We start from the raw sequence: 19,040 nt of genomic DNA on the forward strand, positions 1-19,040 counted from the left end.
CCCATTGCTTGAGGGTGGAGTCTGTGGATAGTGTGTGCTCAATGTTAAATGGACAGCCCACTCCCACAGCAGCTGACAAGGAGACCAGTTATCAAACTGGTCCTGACAATTTGACAACCGAAGATAGACACAAAATGCTGGAGCAACTCAGCGGGACAGGCAGCATCTCTGGAGAGACGGAATGGGTGATGTTTCAGATCGAGACCCTTCTTCAGTCAGACTTCTCGACCCGAAACGTCACCCATTTCCTTTTCTCCAGGGATGCTGCCTGTCCCGCTGAGTTACTCCAGCATTTCGTGTCTATCTTCGATTTAAACAAGCGTCTGCAGTTCTTTCCCACGCAACTTGACAACCAAGATCTGAAGAAGGGTCTCGATTCGAAACGTCACCTGTATCTTTTCTCCAGAGGTGCTGTTTGACCTGCTGAGTAACTCCAGCACTTTGTGTCCATCCAAGGTCACTGAATCCCAATTGTAGTAACTCCCCAGATGACTAGCAGAGATTGTGGTGGGGGAAGGGTTTAACTTCAGACTTTCTGCTCTCGCAAGTTCTAGGGCAGGGTTGGGGAACCTGCGGCCTTCTAGGCCATTAAGTGCGGCCTTTTGAATGAATCCAAATTTTGTAGAACAAATCCCTTTATTCTTATTAATATATTTTTGTTTGTCTTTTATTATTTTAATTTTAATCTTAAAATGAACGTATTTAAAATACCAAAGAGTAAAAGAAGATTCGACAAAATAATCCTATATCCAATTGAAGGTTCTTGGATGCGGCCTTATTAGATTACAGCTTACTTAATGCGGCCTTCCAACAGGAAAAGGTTCCCCATCCCTAGACTCTAGGGAAATAGATGGTACAGCACAGGAACAGGCCCTTCGGCCCACAATGTCCCTGCCAAACATGATGCCAAATTAACCTAATCTCCTCTGCCTGCACGTAATCCATATCCTGGATTGATTTGGCTTGTACTCGCTAGACTGGATAGACTCGGCTTCTACTCGCTAGAATTTAGAAGATTGAGGGGGGATCTTATAGAAACGTACAAAATTCTTAAGGGGTTGGACAGGCTAGATGCAGGAAGATTGTTCCCGATGTTGGGGAAGTCCAGAACAAGGGGTCATAGTTTAAGGATAAGGGGGAAGTCTTTTAGGACCGAGATGAGAAAAACATTTATTCTGTGGAATTCTCTGCCACAGAAGGTAGTTGAGGCCAGTTCATTGGCTATATTTAAGAGGGAGTTAGATGTGGCCCTTGTGGCTAAAGGGATCAGGGGGTATGGAGAGAAGGCAGGTACAGGATACTGAGTTGGATGATCAGCCATGATCATATTGAATGGCGGTGCAGGCTCGAAGGACCGAATGGCCTACTCCTGCACCTATTTTCTATGTTTCTCTGTTTCCATTCCCTGCACATCCCAAGCAAAAGTAACAGCAGCAGAAGAAAATATTTCTATGACATATCTATGAACGAAAGGAGGATGTGATGACAAAAGGATTCTTTCATAACTGAAAGTCGCATTGAATTTGTTCCTTGCCGCTCTGGTGTCCCTGAATTATGAGGCATTTATAGGCGCAGGAAAGAAAAATACTTTGGTGTCAATCTCCAGAGGATTGCAACGATGCAACATAGTAAATAACTCATGTCGTGGGTTTAGCCTGAATTAAATGCGTGATTTATGAGCCACCGTTTCAGTGGTTGTCCTAATTCTGTCGCCGGGCCTGTGTTTCCTCCCAGGGGTTACTCCGAGTTGTATGAAATGCGGACCATGGACAGCAAGACTGAGAGCGATAGCATGCCTGCTGGCTTGCGGCCACCCTACAGGACTAACACGCTGCAGTGGAGCAGTCCCACGGCCCACAGCGCGCTGCAGGCACAACGATGGCCTGGAGGCGTGCACGCTCAACCATCCAACCACAACCAGCCCTCCCGACAGCCCGCTGTCCCAGCCTCCTACAGTGAATCACAAGCAAAGAACAGCAAGCGGTAAGATCCGGCGTTTCAACATCGATTTGTTTCCAGGCACAAAATGCAGGAGTAACTCAGCGGATCAGGCAGCAGTGTTTAAGAAGGAACTGCAGATGCTGGAAAATCAAAGGTACACAAAAATGCTGCAGAAACTCAGCGGGTGCAGCAGCATCTACGGAGCGAAGGAAATAGGCAACGTTTCGGCCCGAAACCCTTCTTCAGACTGATCAGGCAGCAGATCAGGCAGCATCTGTGGAGTAAAGGAACAGGTGACCTTTCAATCTGATAAAGGGTCTCCACCCAAAAATGTCGCCTGGTCCTTCTCCCCAGAGATGCCGCCTGTCCTGCTGAGTTACTCCAGCTTTTTGTGTCCATCTTCGGTATAAACCAGCAGTTCTGCAGTTCCTTCCTACACATCGCTATGTTTCTGTCGGGATGGTGTATGGGTTGCAGGACCACTTCCAGCTGCTGCTGGAGATATGAACTGCAGATAGAAACATAGTAACATAGAAAATAGGTGCAGGAGTAGGCCATTCGGCCCTTCGAGCCTGCACTGCCATTCAATATGATCATGGCTGATCATCCAACTCAGTATCCCGTACCTGCCTTCTCTCCATACCCCCTGATCCCTTTAGCCACAAGGGCCACATCAAACTCCCTCTTAAATATAGCCAATGAACTGGCCTCAACTACCTTCTGTGGCAGAGAGTTCCAGAGATTCACATAGAAACATAGAAATTAGGTGCAGGAGTAGGCCATTCGGCCCTTCGAGCCTGCACCGCCATTCAATATGATCATGGCTGATCATCCAACTCAGTATCCCGTACCTGCCTTCTCTCCATACCCTCTGATCCCCTTAGCCACAAGGGCCACATCTAACTCCCTCTTAAATATAGCCAATGAACTGGCCTCGACTACCCTCTGTGGCAGAGAGTTCCAGAGATTCACCACTCTCTGTGTGAAAAAAGTTCTCATCTCGGTTTTAAAGGATTTCCCCCTTATCCTTAAGCTGTGACCCCTTGTCCTGGACTTCCCCAACATCGGGAGCAATCTTCCTGCATCTAGCCTGTCCAACCCCTTAAGAATTTTGTAAGTTTCTATAAGATCCCCTCTCAATCTCCTAAATTCTAGAGAGTATAAACCAAGTCTATCCAGTCTTTCTTCATAAGACAGTCCTGACATCCCAGGAATCAGTCTGGTGAACCTTCTCTGCACTCCCTCTATGGCAATAATGTCCTTCCTCAGATTTGGAGACCAAAACTGTACGCAATACTCCAGGTGTGGTCTCACCAAGACCCTGTACAACTGCAGTAGAACCTCCCTGCTCCTATACTCAAATCCTTTTGCTATGAAAGCTAACATACCATTCGCTTTCTTCACTGCCTGCTGCACCTGCATGCCCACTTTCAATGACTGGTGTACCATGACACCCAGGTCTCGTTGCATCTCCCCTTTTCCTAGTCGGCCACCATTTAGATAATAGTCTGCTTTCCTGTTTTTGCCACCAAAATGGATAACCTCACATTTATCCACATTGTACTGCATCTGCCAAACATTTGCCCACTCACCCAGCCTATCCAAGTCACCTTGCAGTCTCCTAGCATCCTCCTCACAGCTAACACTGCCCCCCAGCTTAGTGTCATCCGCAAACTTGGAGATATTGCCTTCAATTCCCTCATCCAGATCATTAATATTAATATAGATGCTGGTTTAGACTGAAGATCGACACATAAATGCTGGAATAACTCAGCGGGTCAGGCACCATCTATGGAGAAAAAGGATGGGTGACGTTTCGGGTCGGGGCCCTTCAGAGTGTCTGATGAAGGGTTCTGACCTGAAATATCGGCCAGAGATGCTGCCTGAAACGCTGAGTTACTCCAGCACTTTGTGCCTATTTCCAGCTGCTGGTGTTCATATTGCTTTTGCTCCCCTTTCCTTTCCGACTGGTACAGGTGGTGTGGATGGAAGCTGCTGTCTACGGAGTCTTCCACATAATGGAGAGAGTTATGCCCCTGTCCCACTTAGGAAACCTGAACGGAAACCTCTGGAGACTTTGCGCCCCACCTGAGGTTTCCGTGCGGTTCCCGGAGGTTTTTGTCAGTCTCCCTACCTGCTTCCACTACCTGTAACCTCCGGCAACCACCTGCAACCTCCAGGAACTGCATGGAAACCTTGGGTGGGGCGCAAAGTCTCCAGAGATTTCCGTTCAGGTTTCCTAAGTGGGACAGGGGCAATAGAGGGTTCTAACGTGATTCACACATTCACCATGTAGAAGGTGTAAAATTCTGCAGACTCAAGGAACTGCAAGTACTGGTATTAGAGGAGGTACATGTGGACCTCTGTCTCACCTGGAAAGACTGCATGGGTCCCTGGATGGATGTGAGTGAGCAGGTACAGGGACAAGTGTTGCATCTCCTGCGGTTGCAAGGGAAAGTACCTGGGGAGGGGATGCTGTGGGTGTGAATTCTACAGCAGGGTCGAGAGCTCTTGTCATAGCCACTGGTATAACACAGAGGTGTAGATTCTCAGGCGAAATTAAAAACATTGAAAGGATAGAGAATTGGTGCTGGAGTAGGCCATTCAGCCCTTCGAGCCAGCACCGCCATTCAATATGATCATGGCTGATCATCCACAATCAATACCTCGTTCCTGCTTTTTCCCCATATCCCTTGTTAGTCCTAAGAGCTAAATCTAACTCCCTCTTGAATACATCTATGTTTCTAAGAATTTAGATGAACAGTCTAGTGTATGTGTCAAAACAAAACAATTTTGCGTAGGAAGAAACTATTTCCATCGCTGTTATTAAACAGTCATTAAATATTTAGCTTTTGATCTGGTTAGGTTTGCCAAATATTTCCATTTACATTACAGGCCAGTTAGCTACCCAGAGACTTTGTACAGCACGGCATCGACGGTGGTGGCAGTGGAGAGAGTTGTGCCTTTTCGAAATCCTTCTGGAAGCTTCTCTTCGTCGGGTTCTGGAAACGCCATGTCTGGCAGACACAAAGGAACCCCTGACAGGTAGGACCAACGTCATTTACTTCTACGGCTGTCTAATACAGCGGTACTAGGATGGTAGTTGTGAAGAAGGGTCTCGACCCGAAACATCACCCACTCCTTCTCTCCAGAGATGCTGCCTGTCCCGCTGAGTTACTCCAGCGTTTTGTGTCTATCCTCAGGCTAGTAGCTCATGTACAAGGGAACCACAGCTGGTCTCCGTCACTGCCCACTGATCCTGCTCAATCTGCTGTGTGGGGCAGTATCTTGGTTTGCAATAGAAACATAGAAACATAGGTGCAGTAGGCCACTCAATATGATCATGGTTGATGATTCAAAATCAGTACCCCGTTCTTGCCTTCTCCCCATATCCCTTGATGCTGTTTTTAAATACAATAGAAATACACTATACCATATAATGGTATATGGACACACTGATCTGTTCTGTATTCATGCCTACTATATTCTGTTGTGCTGAAGCAAAGCAAGAATTTCATTGTCCTATCTGGGTCACATGACAATAAACTCTCTTAAATCTTGAATCAAAGTGCTGGAGTAACTCAGCGGGTCAGGCAGCATCTCTAGAGAACATGGATAGGAGACGTTTCACAGAGTGCTGGTGTAACTCAGCGGGTCAGGCAGCATCTCTGGAGAGCATGGATAGGATACGTTTCACAGAGTGCTGGAGTAACTCAGCGGGTCAGGCAGCATCTGTGGAGAACATGGATAGGTGACGATTCACAGAGTGCTGGAGTAACTCAGCGGGTCAGGCAGCATCTCTGGAGAACATGGATAGGAGACGTTTCAGGTCGGGACCTGTCTTTATTCTGCTTCAATTTCACAAGATTGTGTTCACCCTCTCTCCAGTCACTGTTGCACCATTGCAGCTTCTGAGTTAAATGTTATGATTAGTCTTAATTTGAACGGGGGTATTTTCCCTGGTATATCATCAGACATCAGCAATTCATTATTTAGTAAATGCTCTATATCCTGCATACACAGTTCTGTCTGTAAAATTTTAAATCAAGTCTCATCAATAATTATGTTGTACTCCAATCATTTTTTAATGATTTCAGTTCCAGCCACACCTTGTGTAATAACATATTCTGCAACAAAGTCAAGAGCTCTTGAAATAGCCACCGGTATTACACCGAGGTGTAGATTCTCAGAAGAATTTAGATGAACTGTCTAGTGTGCATGTCAAAACTATTTTGTGTAGGAAGGAACTGCAGATGCTGGTTTACACCGAAGATAGACACAAAATGCTGGAGTAACTCAGTGGGATGGGCAATCTCTAAAGAAGGGTCTCGACCCGAGACGCCGCCCATTCTTTCTCTCCAACGATGCTGCCTGTCCCGCAGCTCCTGCTTTTTGTGTCTATCTTGGGTCAAAACAATTAGTTTTTCCCCCTCAAACATGCGTTCCTTTCCAATCACTTAATATTCTGAACCAGCACAAACCCTAACTACATGGTGGCATTGGTAAAACAACAAATGTTTCTCTCCTGGTATTGCAACTAATTCACAGGCAGTGTCATTATTAGACACAGATTCAATTCCAGGTTAACCACGCATGCGCACACGCACATGCACACAGACACAGACACGCACACACATACTTGTATCCACCTAGCGTCGTCCCACACCCATCTCTTTGTGAAGAAGGGTTCACATGAATTTGAGAGGTTTGGAGGGATATGGACCAAACGCAGGCAGGTGGGACTAATATACTTTGGATATGTTGTCCAAGTTGGGCCGAAGGGCCTGTTTCCATGTTGTATCACTCTATGACCTGAAATTTCCCCTGCTGATCCGCTGAGTTACTCCAGCACTCTGTGAAACTTTGCTTTTCCATGTTCTCCAGAGATGTTGCCTGACCCGCTGAGTTACTCCAGCACTTTGTATTGCCTCTTTTTCAGCTCCCCCCCCCCTTAAATCAGTTTGAAGGAGAGTCCCACCCCAAAACGTCACCTCTCCATGTCCTCCACAGAAGCTGCCTGACCCATTGAATGCCTCCAGCACTTTATGTTTTTCTCAACTCCAGGTCTTATTATGAATAATAACAGGGTTTGGGTTCATTGTTTGTGTATCTTCCTCATAAATGAGACTTGACGCTGCTTGGTATGGTTTTAAACAGATCTTGCACAAGACTGATGTGCATCAGGTGAAACTTCTAGTTCTACGCTGACAAAACCTATATGTACTTGGAATTGTACACTTTAATTAAGATGGGGGGGGGGGGGAGAGCACAGTGAGGCTTGAGTTGCTCTGCTGAGAATGAGATGAATTTCCAAAGGCAGAGACAAAGATCCTACAGCGAGCAAGATAGTCCACTCGACGAAAAAGACCTAGTACGGTCATGGGCAGATTCATGGGTAATTTTCTGGCCCCATTTCCGTAACCGGCTTCCGTCTCCGCACCAAAGATCCCGTAGGATACTAGTGCGGAGACGGAAGCCGGTTACGGAAACATCCTCGTAAAAATAACATTTCTTTGGTAAAAATCTTCTCCTCATTTTCAGAATTTTAATTTATTAACACAAACTGTTCCCCCACAACGTTGATTACACTGCGAGTTGGGTCGGGTCCGGTTACGGAAATGGATGAAAAAAAGGCCCACGTTCCGCTCCGTTGCAGTTAGAAGGCGTGATCCATCTTGCTTGCTATAGGATCTTTGGGCAGGACATTGTTGAACTTGCCACTGGCTGGAGCTTGCCTGATCAATACAAGTAATCTCTTGTTACGATGGGTGTGGCAGGCTTGCTTCAGCCTCCCTTGTTGAGGAGAGAGGGAAGCCGTTCCATCCTTGTTAAATTGTAAAATGGGTCATTAGAGTCCTGCAGTATAGAAGCAGGCCATTCGGCCCACAGTTTAATGGGCACCCGTCTATATTAACCCGGCACATGGCTTCCTCTTGTTACTGTTCCTACACATTTATTTCTTCAAACAACGCTTCAAAGACTGTCCCTCAAAGACCTTAACATCAATCTCAATACTTGGTAGTCGCTTGTTCTGGACCGCCCAACTGGGTGAAGCTAGATCACCACAGAAGCGCGTGCAGCTGAGAAAAGGCTCACCGCAGAAGCTCAAAGGAAACTCGCCGCTCGCAAGGCTCGGGGCACTTCAACATCTACTGCAGCGCCCACCCAACTGTGGCCCATATGCGGGCGAGCCTTCTGGGCCTGGACCGGTCTCACCACTCACCTCCAGACCCACAAACAAAAACACTGAAGTCGTGGTCTTCTTCAGCTACGAAGGACGAACAACACAGAACATTTTCTGCATTTCACATTTCTAATTGAAACAAGTGTATATTAATTTTTCCTCGCCATATAATTTTTGTTTATTACCAAGGAGAATATCCTTGGATTTCCCTTATTATCTATCACCTTCTTGGACATGCCTGTGTCAGTTTTCAGTTGTAGTTTCTTTGTACACTGACAGCTGACGTCCACACCTGCCATCTTGTAGCTGGAGTATTTGTGTCGGTGATTCAGTTACAGCTCACTGGTGACACCTCTGGGTGACTGAAAATGTGAGCTTCACCCTTGTAAGACTGTTGAAGGTCAAAGTGGTTGACCTTCTCCATTGTCAGAGTGAGGCCCAGCGCAGATTGCAGGAACAGCACCTCATATTTTGCTTGAGCAGTTTACACCCCATCGGTATGAACATTGACTTCTCTAACTTCAAGTAACCCTTGCTTTCCCTCACTCTCTGTCCCAACGCCTTCCTAGTTCTCCGACCAGTCTGACTGTCCCCCTGATTAAATTTTATCTCTGTATGCTTCATTGTCACCTTCACCTAGCTAACAATAATCTATTCTATGTTTTCCTTAAGCCTTGTCTCCTTTAATGTCTCATTGTCACACCTTGCCCATCCTTATCTCTGTGCCACCATCTCCCCTGACTCTCAGTCTGAAGAAGGGGCTCGACCCAAAATGCCACCCATTCCTTCTCTCTAGTGAAGCTGCCTCCAGCATTTACTCCAGCATTTTGTGCCGACCTTTCTCTCTTACTATGGATAAAGAAAAAGCACAAAGTGCTAGGGTAATTCAGCAGGTCAGGCAGTATCTGTGCAAGGGATGGACAGGAGATGGCTCGGTTCGGGACCTTCTTCAGTCTGATTGCAGAGGGGAGAGAAAGCTAGAAAAGAGATGGAGATTGGACAAAAGATAGACACAAAATGCTGGAGTAACTCAGTGAGTCAGGCAGCATCTCCAGAGAAAAGGAATAGGTGATGTTTCAGGTTGAGACCCTTCTTCAGACAAAGACTGGCAAGGAATATCGATCATCTTGCCGCCTTAACCCCATTCTCCTGCCTTCTCCCCGTAACCCCTGACACCCGTACTAATCAAGAGTCTATCTATCTCTGCCTTAAAAATATCCATTAACTTGGCCTCCACAAACTTCTGTGGCAATGAATTCCACAGATTCACCACCTCTGATTTAAGAAATTCCTCCTCATCTCCTTCTGAAAGAAATGTCCTTTAATTCTGAGGCTGTGCCCTCTAGTTCTAGACTCTCCCATCAGTGAACTCGTTGATCCGAAGGGCCATAAACTTATGAGATCCATGATGCGATGGTCTCTGTGTCATATATTTACATTACAAACTGTGACACCTTGCATTTGATTAGATTACAAGGTTTTTATTCCGGTTGAAAACCATCTGTTGACTGTTTCTCTTTGGCAAGGTTAAATAAATGTTTTTCAGCAGGTTAAACCCGCCCATTGTGAATTGCAGTCATTCGAACACCAAACTGGTTTTTCCAGTTGCTAGAATAGTAACCTCCATTGCGTGACTGAGATCTGTTTACATTATCTGGGCTACAGCAGTACCAACATTAAGAGGCAGCCACGTATACAGCCATGTGGAATGAAAGGTGAACTCATGGTTGGCAGCAGATTACCTGTTAACAATCCAAGGAAACTTTAGTGAGAGTTACGATATAGAAAGCCAATCTTGTCTGGTGCGATGCGTAGGAAGGAACGGCAGATGCTGGTTTAAACCGAAGATAGACACAATAATCTGGCATAACTCGGCGGGTCAAACAGCATCTCTGGAGAAAAGGAGTAGGTGATGTTTCGGGTGGCCTCGACTCGAAACGTCACCTATTGATGCTGCCTGACCCACTCAGTTGCTCCAGCTTTTCCTGTCTACTTGTCTGGTGTAAAGCAGGGATTGACTGAGAATAGCAATTACTCTGACAAAGCCCTTGATATGTTTAAGAAGGAACTGCAGATGCTGGAAAAATCGAAGGTAGACACAAATGCTGGAGAAACTCAGCGGGCGAGGCAGTATCTATGGAGCAAAGGAATAGGTGACGTTTCGGGCCAATCTAGACCCAAAACGTCATAATATATCCGAGGACATTGTGGGAATATATATCCGAGGACATTGTGGGAAACCAGAGAGGATATTAAGGGAATGCCGTTTAGAGTAAGGTAAAACCAGCAAAGTCGGATCAAGGATAGTCCGAGGGTCACCAATGAGGTAGATAGTAGTCCAGGGCTGCTGTGAGATATCTGGAACCAGACTGTTACTTAATGCTGGGCCAGGGGAGATGGGAGTGTAATTGGGATGGAGCCGGGTGGGGAAGTGGGGAAGGTCGGCTGTGGTATTGGTGGTTCAGTCAGGAAGCATCTCTGGAGAAAAGGAATAAGTGACGTTTTGGGTCGAGACCCTTCCTCATACACACCGCTTGGATTAGAGGATATTAGCTTCAAGGAGAGGCTTGCATTGTTTTCTCCTGGAGGCTGAGTGGGGGCCTGATCGGAGTTTAGTAAATTATGAGAGGAATAGACTGAGTAGACAATCAGTACCTTTTCCCCAGGGTGGAAATGTCAAAGACCAGAGGGCAAAGCTTTAAGATGAGAGGAGCCAAGTTTAAAGGAGATGTGCTGGGCAAGTTTTTTTTATCCATAGGGAGGTGGGGACCGATGTTGGTGAAGATAGTAGCGTTTAAGAGGCTTTTAAAAAGGCGTTCAAGAAGGAACTGCAGATGCTGGAGAATCGGAGGTAGACAAAATTGCTGGAGAAACTCAGCGGGTGCAGCAGCATCTATGGAGCGAAGGAAAGGGGCAACGTTTCGGGCCGAAACCCTTCTTCAGACTGATCGGACAGGAGCAAAGTTTAAAGGAGATGTGCCTCTCCTGTGAGATCAGTCTGAAGAAGGGTTTCGGCCCGAAACGTTGCCCCTTTCCTTCGCTCCATAGATGCTGCCGTACCCGCTGAGTTTCTCCAGTATTTTTGTCTCCTTTTTAAAAAGGCGTATGGGTATGAAGGGAAGGTGGGGGTGGGGGGTGGGGGGGGGAGATTAATTTAACTTGGCAACAGCAATGAAGAGAAAAACATTGAACATTTCAGATGGATGACTGGTCATTGATTTGAAATATTAACCCTGTTTTTCTCTCTCCCTCTCCTGCTGAGTAGTGCCAGCATTTCCTATTTTTGTTTGAAGTTTCTATCAGCCGTGGTATTTTGCTTTTATATTAATTGCTTCCAGTTCTGTTGCTGAGCAGTGGTAATGCTGCTTGTACTAATTGATTTGGACAGACGAGGGGATTATCCTCTGAAAACATTATCCAGAGCAGCATACCAGCGCCAGGGAGATACCAATATTTCGATCCGCTTTCATTATCCTGTGCTTTCACCTTTCACATTCCTTCCACCCCAAAAGGCTGACCTAATTCCCCCGGGTGTATTTACACTCAGGCGCTTAAACCAACTACAGTAAACGATGACACAAGGAACCGCAGAAAAAAGACACCAAGCTCTGGAGTAACTCAGCAGCTCAGGCAGCATCTCTGGAGAGAAGAAATGGGTGATGTTTAGGGTTGAGATCCTTCTTCAGACATGAAGGGTGACATGTGTAGGAAGGAACTGCAGATGCTGGTTTAAACCGAAGATAGACACAAAATGCCGGAGTAACTCAGCGGGACAGGCAGCATCTCTGGAGAGAAGGAATGGGTGACGTTTCAGGTCAGGTCTGAAGAAGGGTCTCAACCCAAAATTGTCACCCATTCCTTCTCTCCAGAGATGCTGAATTACACCAGCATTTTGTGTCTATGATGGGTGTCGCGATCCTTCTAAGCAGGGCAGCACTTTGTGTCATTTTTTTGCTGCAAATTATGTCCCATTAGGTTCAAACAGAACACTGGGCCTTTAGAAATTTTGGATGAATTTGGTCGTTAATTATTCATGGCATGTAGCCATAATTGGCAACGCTCGCTCGTCCTTGGATACCCTTGGGAAATTATTATTTTTTTAGCCAATGCAGACTGCCACAGTGCACAGACAGCACCCGAGGTCAGGATCAATCCCGGGTCTCTGGCGCTGTGAGGCAACAGCTCTACCCGCTGCGCCACTGTGCCACCAATTGCGGTAGAGGTCCACCACCGATTTTCCTACTACTTGGGGTCCAGCACCTCCTTTAATCCGGACAAAATTACGAGAGCACACTTGAAATCTCCCCCCCTCCCCCCCGGAAGTTCCCCCGAACATGTGGCACCTAGACTAGATGAGGCGGCCGATCTAGACCTCATTGGGACTTCTGCGTCGATCGGCTGGTCAAATTTCCCCCCCCCTGTGACCGGGGCTGTGGAACTCCGACCGGAGCCAGCAGATCCATTCCCATTGCCGACCTGTGAGGCCGTTTTGCGGGCTGGTATGTCGGCCCCTAGGCGGAATGTTCCGGTACTGTTGGACTCCTCTCTGAGGCCCTGACCACTGTTTGGACCGGCAAAACGGATAATCCGGAAAGGCTCTGGAACCGGAACCAAGGGAACCGGAAAATCAGTGGTGGACCTGTAACAACTAATGACCCCAATTAAAAGGGTATAAAATAAAAGCTGGATTACTGAGATATTTCAATGCTAGGAGCTGCCGACGGGACTAAGTTTGTTGTTTGTTTGTTACTCCAGCAGGTACGGAGGGGGTCAACATGGGCTTCCCCTGTACGAGCATCACAGTAGAGAGGATACCATGTCGAGCGGCAAGTCTTCATCTGGAGGTCTAACAAGCCAGGACAGCACAATGGAACGGAATAAGAATGGTAAAGGTTCCTGCGACTGGCTAGGTTCAGTATTCTGGCAAGGATGCATGTTCATAAGTCAATAGACCATGTTTAATAGACAATAGGTGCAGGAGTAGACCATTCAGCCCTTCGAGCCAGCACTGCCATTCAATGTGATCATGGCTGATCATCCCCAATCAGTACCCCATTCCTGCCTTCTCCCCATATCCCCTGACTACGATACCTTTAAGAGCCCTATCTAGCTCTCTCTTGAAAGCATCCTGAGAACCGGCCCCTGAGGCAGAGAATTCCACAGACTCACCACTCTCTGTGAGTAAAAGTGTTTCCTCGTCTCCGTTCTAAATGGCTTACCCCTTATTCTTAAACTGTGTGGCCCCTGGTTCTGGACTCCCCCAACATCGGGATCATGTTTCCTGCCTCTAGCGTGTCCAAGCCCTTAACAATCTTCTATGTTTCAATGAGATCTCCTCTCATCTTTCTAAACTCCAGAGTGTACAAGCCCAGCTGCTCCATTCTCTCAGCATATGACAGTCCCGCCATCCCGGGAATTAACCTTGTAAACCTACGCTGCACTCCCTCAATAGCAAGAATGTCCTTCCTCAAATTAGGGAACTGCCCTTTCGGAAGTGCAAGAGTCCCACTGCTTTCTAGTGTTGGAAGTGAGCTCCAGCCTTGCATGCTGTTTATATCTAGCCTGCTATTTATATCTATTATGGGGAGAAGGCGGGAGAATGGGGTTAGGAGGGAGAGATAGATCAGCCATGATTGACAAATTGTATTTATTATTTAAAAATGAATCATTTAAATAATTTAAAAATCTGCAATTCTTCCATTTCAGAGCCCTTGTGGCATGTACCAGCAGTGTCCAAAGTTTACACAAACTCCGGAAACAATATCTTTAAACGGCTCCCGAGACAAGAGCTAACAGGCAAGGATTCCCCCAACAGGAATGCCAAAGTAAGTCTCCTTTCTGTGGTTTTATTGCCTGTGTCTTGTCTGAAGAGGGGTCTCGACCCGAAACGTCACCTTTTCCTTCCCTCCAGAGATGCTGCCGGTCCCGCTGAGTTACTCCAGCTTTTTCTATCTATCTTCGGTTTAAACCAGCATCTGCAGTTCCTTCTTACATATCTTGTCAGATAAGGAATGGTTTGGCATTGCTTAAAAGAAAAATTGTCTTTGTCCAGCACATTAAAAGATCTCTTTGCAGGTAGACACAAAATCGAGAGGATGGACAGGGGTTTAGCACTCAACGTAAACATGGCAGGGGGGTACGGTGAGGTGGGGTGGAGAGGTTGGGGGGCTGAAGGGGAGGAGGGTAAGGGGATGGGGGACGAGGAGGGGTGAGGGAGGAGGGGGGGTTGAGGTAGGGATGGGGGAGAAGGGGCGGGGGAGACAATAGACAATAGGTGCAGGAGTAGGCCATTCGACCCTTCGAGCCAGCACCGCCATTCAATGTGATCATGGCTGATCATCCCCAATCAGTACCCCGTTCCTGCCTTCTCTCCATATCCCCTGACACCGCTATTTTTAAGAGCCCTATCTAGCACTCTCTTGAAAGTATCCAGAGAACCTGCCCCCACCGCCCTCTGAGGCAGAGAATTCCACAGACTCACCACTCTCTGTGAGAAAAAGTGTTTCCTCGTCTCCGTTCTAAATGGCTTACCCCTTATTCTTAAACTGTGTGTGTGGCCCCTGGTTCTGGACTCCCCCAACATCGGGAACATGTTTCCTGCCTCTAGCGTGTCCAAATCCTTAACAATCTTCTATGTTTCAATGAGATTCCTTCTCATCCTCCTAAACTCCAGAGTATACAAGCCCAGCCGCTCCATTCTCTCAGCATATGACAGTCCCGCCATCCCGGGAATTAACCTTGTAATCCTCTAGCGTGTCCAAGCCCTTAACAATCTTAAGTATGGGGTATGGAGGGGGGGGGGGGGGTGATGGTAGGACGGGGTGGGCAGGGCGAGTAAGTGTGTGGGGGAGGGGCAGGTTTGAAGGGGGGGGGTCAGTGAGGTGGGGACAGGGGGGGAGAGGCTGGGCATTCCAGCCGCTCCATTTAACAGGTGTGAAGTCACAGCTGCCGTGCTGGGAGCTGCAAGACCCGGCCCTTTCTCTGGGGGCTGCAGGAGTCGCCTGTCAGTCTGCCCGAGGCTCCAATTCTAATCTGGTGCGTGTTCCTTCGCAGGGCGACGCGCATTACTCCAGCCAGTCGAGCAGCAACACGCTGTCCAGCAACGCCTCCAGCAGCCACAGTGACGAGCGGTGGTCTGACAACGTGGAGCACATGGAAGTTGAGCTGGAGGCCTCGGTGAAGGGAGCATCCAGCGACAGCGGCATCGACACCACCCTCTACGCCCCCAGCCCCTTTGCTGCCGGCACGACGGCAGCCAAGCCAGCCCGGGCCGCACCCTGGCGGGACAAAGCTCAGAAACCCTTGCAGACGTCGGCTACCTATAGCGAGCTGCAGGAGTGCACCAGCCGCATGACGGACTGCACCGGCCGCATGACGGACTGCACCCCGCCTCCCATGGAGAAGAGGAGAGACTCGTCGCCAGCCCTCAACGCCAACGGCCAGAGCAAAGGCCACAGGAAGAAGGCCCACACTCCTGCTCACAGCACCAGCTATGGGCCGAACAGCAGCAACGACAGTCCACATCCTAGGTAAGGAGCAACTCAAGTTCATGTTCAAGTGAGCTTATGGTCATGTGTCCCTGATAGGACAATGAAATTCTTGCTATGCTTCAGCACAACAGAACATAGTAGGCATTGACTACAAAACAGATCAGTGTGTCCATATACCATTAATAAACACATGAATGAATAAACTCTGCGCCTAGTGCAGCGTAGGTTCACCAGGTTAATTCCCGGGGTGGCGGGACTGTCATACGTTGAAAGAATGGAGCGAATGGGCTTGTACACACTGGAATTTAGAAGGAAGAGAGGGGATCTTATTGAAACATGAAAGATTATTAATGGATTGGACACGTAGTCGCCCAAAGAGTCGTACCTTTTTCTGGTCGCCGCTGGGTTTTCAACATGTTGAAAATTTTCGGTGACCTGCTGCGACTATGACGGGTGCCGGCAGTCGCCGAAAAAATTGCATGTGGGACAGGCCCTTTAGGGAGTGAGGCGGCTGGGCTGGGCTGGGCAGTCTCTCTGAGGCAGTGCCACACGCTGTATCATTGTGACCCGCACCCTACCGTCCCTATCATTGCCGGCAGCTGCAGCCGTCGGGAGACGACTCGCATCCTTGAAACTCAAGGATCTTGGCAGCAGTGTAGCAAGCTTGTGATACGGAAGAGAAATGGTGTAATTGCCATGACGGAGATTGGCCCAGAGCACGTTCTGTGGTGAATGTTTGATTATCTGGGTATCGCCACAGCCTAATCTTGCTGCTCCCCACTATCTCAATTATTAGTAAAACTCTCTGAACCACAGGATCAGATTACAGCGTTCTAATTCACATCTGGCATTAGTTTTTCGTTTCTGCACTTTTAACCGAGTTTTGCTTCATTTCTGAGTCAACCGTGTGGCCTCCCGTGTGGCCTGTTGTTTTATTTTCTCCGCCACTCTCCAGCACGAGCCGCCTTCTGTGCTACACACACGATATTCAAAGCGACCGGCCCATGTCCTTGAATTAAACATCGATCATGATAGCCCGATGTCATCACCGTGACTCCACCGGGCAGTCACGGTGGCGCAGCGGTAGAGTTGCTGCCTTACAGCGAAAGCAGCGCCGGAGACCCGGGTTCGATCCCGACTACGGGTTCTGTCTGTACATTCTCCCCGTGACCTGCGTGGGTTTTCTCCGAGATCTTCGATTTCTTCCCACACTCCCAAAAGATGTACAGGTTTGTAGGTTAATTGGCTTAGTAAATGTAAAAATTGTCCCTAGTGGGTGTAGGATAGTGTTAAAATGCTGGTAGGCGAAAGTGCTGGAGAAACTCAGCGGGTGCAGCAGCATCAATGGAGCGAAGGAAATAGGCAACGTTTCGGGCCGAAACCCTTCTTCAGACTGTTAAAATGCTGGGATCACTGGTCGACGTGGGCCAAAGTGCCTGTTTCCGCGCTGTATCTCTAAACTAAACTAAACTAAAAAGCAGTGGACACAAAAAGCTGGAGTAACTCAGCAGGACAGGCAGCATCTCTGGAGAGAAGGAATGGGTGACGTTTCGGGTCACCCGTTTCATCCCGACCCGAAACGCTTGCTTCTCTCTAAGAAATGCTGCCTGGCCCGCTGTGTTACTCCAGGTCTATCTTTGGTGTAAATCAGCATCTGAGTTCCTTCGTACAGGAGTTCCTCCAGCACTTTATATAGTCGAGGTACATTTTGTAACGAGACAGAATCAAACTAATGACACCTTTTATCTTCTGGGACTTTCCTGTACTGGGGTGGAAAAGAAAACGGTTCAGATTTTGATTTTAATTCTGATCCCTCCTTTTTAATCCCTACGTATTTAAAACAGACAAATGTTTAGTTTAGAGATACAGCAGGGGACCAGGCTCTTTAGCCCACCGAGTCCGCACCGACCAGCGATCCCCGGACAATTTTTTCCTTCTATACCAGGCCAATTAACCTACAAACCTGTACGTCTTTGGAGCGTGGCTGGTAACCGAAGATCTTGGAGAAAACCCATGGGAGAACGTACAAACTCCGTATAGACAGCACCCGTAGTCGGGATGGAACCTGGATCTCTGGCGCTGTGAGGCAGCAGCTCTACCCACTGCACCACTGTGACGCCTGTGGTTCTCCTTCCTCCACATTATTGAGGCATTGATTTGTTTGGATCAACCTGGTGGGTGTTTAAATGCTAGGATACTAGGAACTTGCTGAGCTTTTCTTACGAACACTGCTGACACGTTCTACAGCTGTGGTGTTTCAGCTGCTCCTCGCCAGGGCCCGAGGCTTTACTATTTTGGTCAGTGAAATCGTACACCTCTCCCAAATGGGCTGCTAATCCATCTCCTCGAAGGAAAAAGATGAAGAACCTTGGCTGAACCGAGTTAATAGTATTGCTGTGTGGGAAGGAACTGCAGATGCTGGTTTATACCGAAGATTGACACAAAATGCTGGAGTAACCCAGCGGGACAGGCAGCACCTCTGGAGAACGTGGATTGGTGAAGTTGTGCGTCAGAATCCAAAACCAGGATTTCAGAATCCTACAATTCAGTATCGGGGTCTGAAGAAGGGTTCCGACCCGAAACGTCACCTATTCCTTTTCTCCAGAGATGCTGCCCGTCCCGCTGAGTTACTCCAGCACTGTGTGTCTATCTAATAGAATTGCTGTTGTTCGAGTCCTTGTGCAATTTTAGAATTAAATCTGTTAAAAATAAATCATCTTCCAGCAGAGTCATAGAGCTGTACAGAATGTAAAACAGGCCCTTCTGCCCATCTTGTCCATGCTAACAACTTTAGCATATTATGTGTGAGAAGGAACTGCAGATGCTGGATAAAATTGAAAGTAGACACATGATGCTGGAGTAACTCAGCGGGTAGAGATGCAGCGTGGAAGCAGGCCCTTCGGCCCATCGAGTCCTCGTCGACCAGCGATCCCCGCACACTAACACTATCCTCCACCAGGGACAATTTTTACATTTACAACAAACCAATTAACCTACAAACCTGTCCTACGGCACGTGTTTGGAGTGCGGGAGGAAACCGAAGTCTCCGGAGGAAACCCACGCAGGTCACGGGGAGAACGTGCAAACTCCGTACGGACAGCACCCATAGTCAGGATCGAACCCGGGTCTCTGGCGCTGTGAGGCAGCAACTCTACCCGCTGCACCCCCGTGCCTCCCCAGATTACTTTGAGAAACTTGTGTGTCTTGATGTTCTGCAAGCTGAGAGTGCCTGGTACTTTGTGCTGGGTTCTGGTTACCTGGGTTTAAATTTGTGCCCTCTCGTGATAATAAACAAAACCAAGCTAAACTTTTTTTAAAAGTGAGAAGACAGAGGGAGAAAGGTGGAAGTTGCTTAAAGTTAGTAAAACGATTTTATTTTTGAGTTGCTTGCTTATTTTCATTTTATTTTTTAATTTTGTTTTCCC

General features: G+C 47.7%; 1 protein-coding gene and 1 long non-coding RNA gene across 4 annotated transcripts in view; one reads left to right on the plus strand and one right to left on the minus strand.

The window, feature by feature from the left end:
• sipa1l3 (signal induced proliferation associated 1 like 3) overlaps positions 1-19,040 on the plus strand; it is a 153,208-nt gene that overhangs the window by 115,364 nt on the left and 18,804 nt on the right. For 2 of the 3 annotated variants that reach the window (XM_033014373.1, XM_033014375.1), the window contains exons 10-14: positions 1,735-1,983; positions 4,837-4,986; positions 12,881-13,011; positions 13,832-13,950; positions 15,179-15,654. In XM_033014373.1, coding sequence (XP_032870264.1) covers positions 1,735-1,983; positions 4,837-4,986; positions 12,881-13,011; positions 13,832-13,950; positions 15,179-15,654 — 1,125 coding nt within the window. The remainder of the gene's footprint in view (positions 1-1,734; positions 1,984-4,836; positions 4,987-12,880; positions 13,012-13,831; positions 13,951-15,178; positions 15,655-19,040) is intronic. The other variant, XM_033014374.1, reaches the window with a different exon arrangement.
• Positions 685-8,837, minus strand: LOC116967771. Its single transcript, XR_004410315.1, has 3 exons — positions 8,827-8,837; positions 8,637-8,644; positions 685-831 (listed from the first exon to the last, which is right to left on the minus strand). It is a non-coding gene; the product is annotated as an uncharacterized LOC116967771 (long non-coding RNA).

The sequence above is a fragment of the Amblyraja radiata genome, chromosome 41 (genome assembly GCF_010909765.2).
Source record: "Amblyraja radiata isolate CabotCenter1 chromosome 41, sAmbRad1.1.pri, whole genome shotgun sequence".
In the NCBI taxonomy this organism is placed as follows: domain Eukaryota; kingdom Metazoa; phylum Chordata; class Chondrichthyes; order Rajiformes; family Rajidae; genus Amblyraja; species Amblyraja radiata.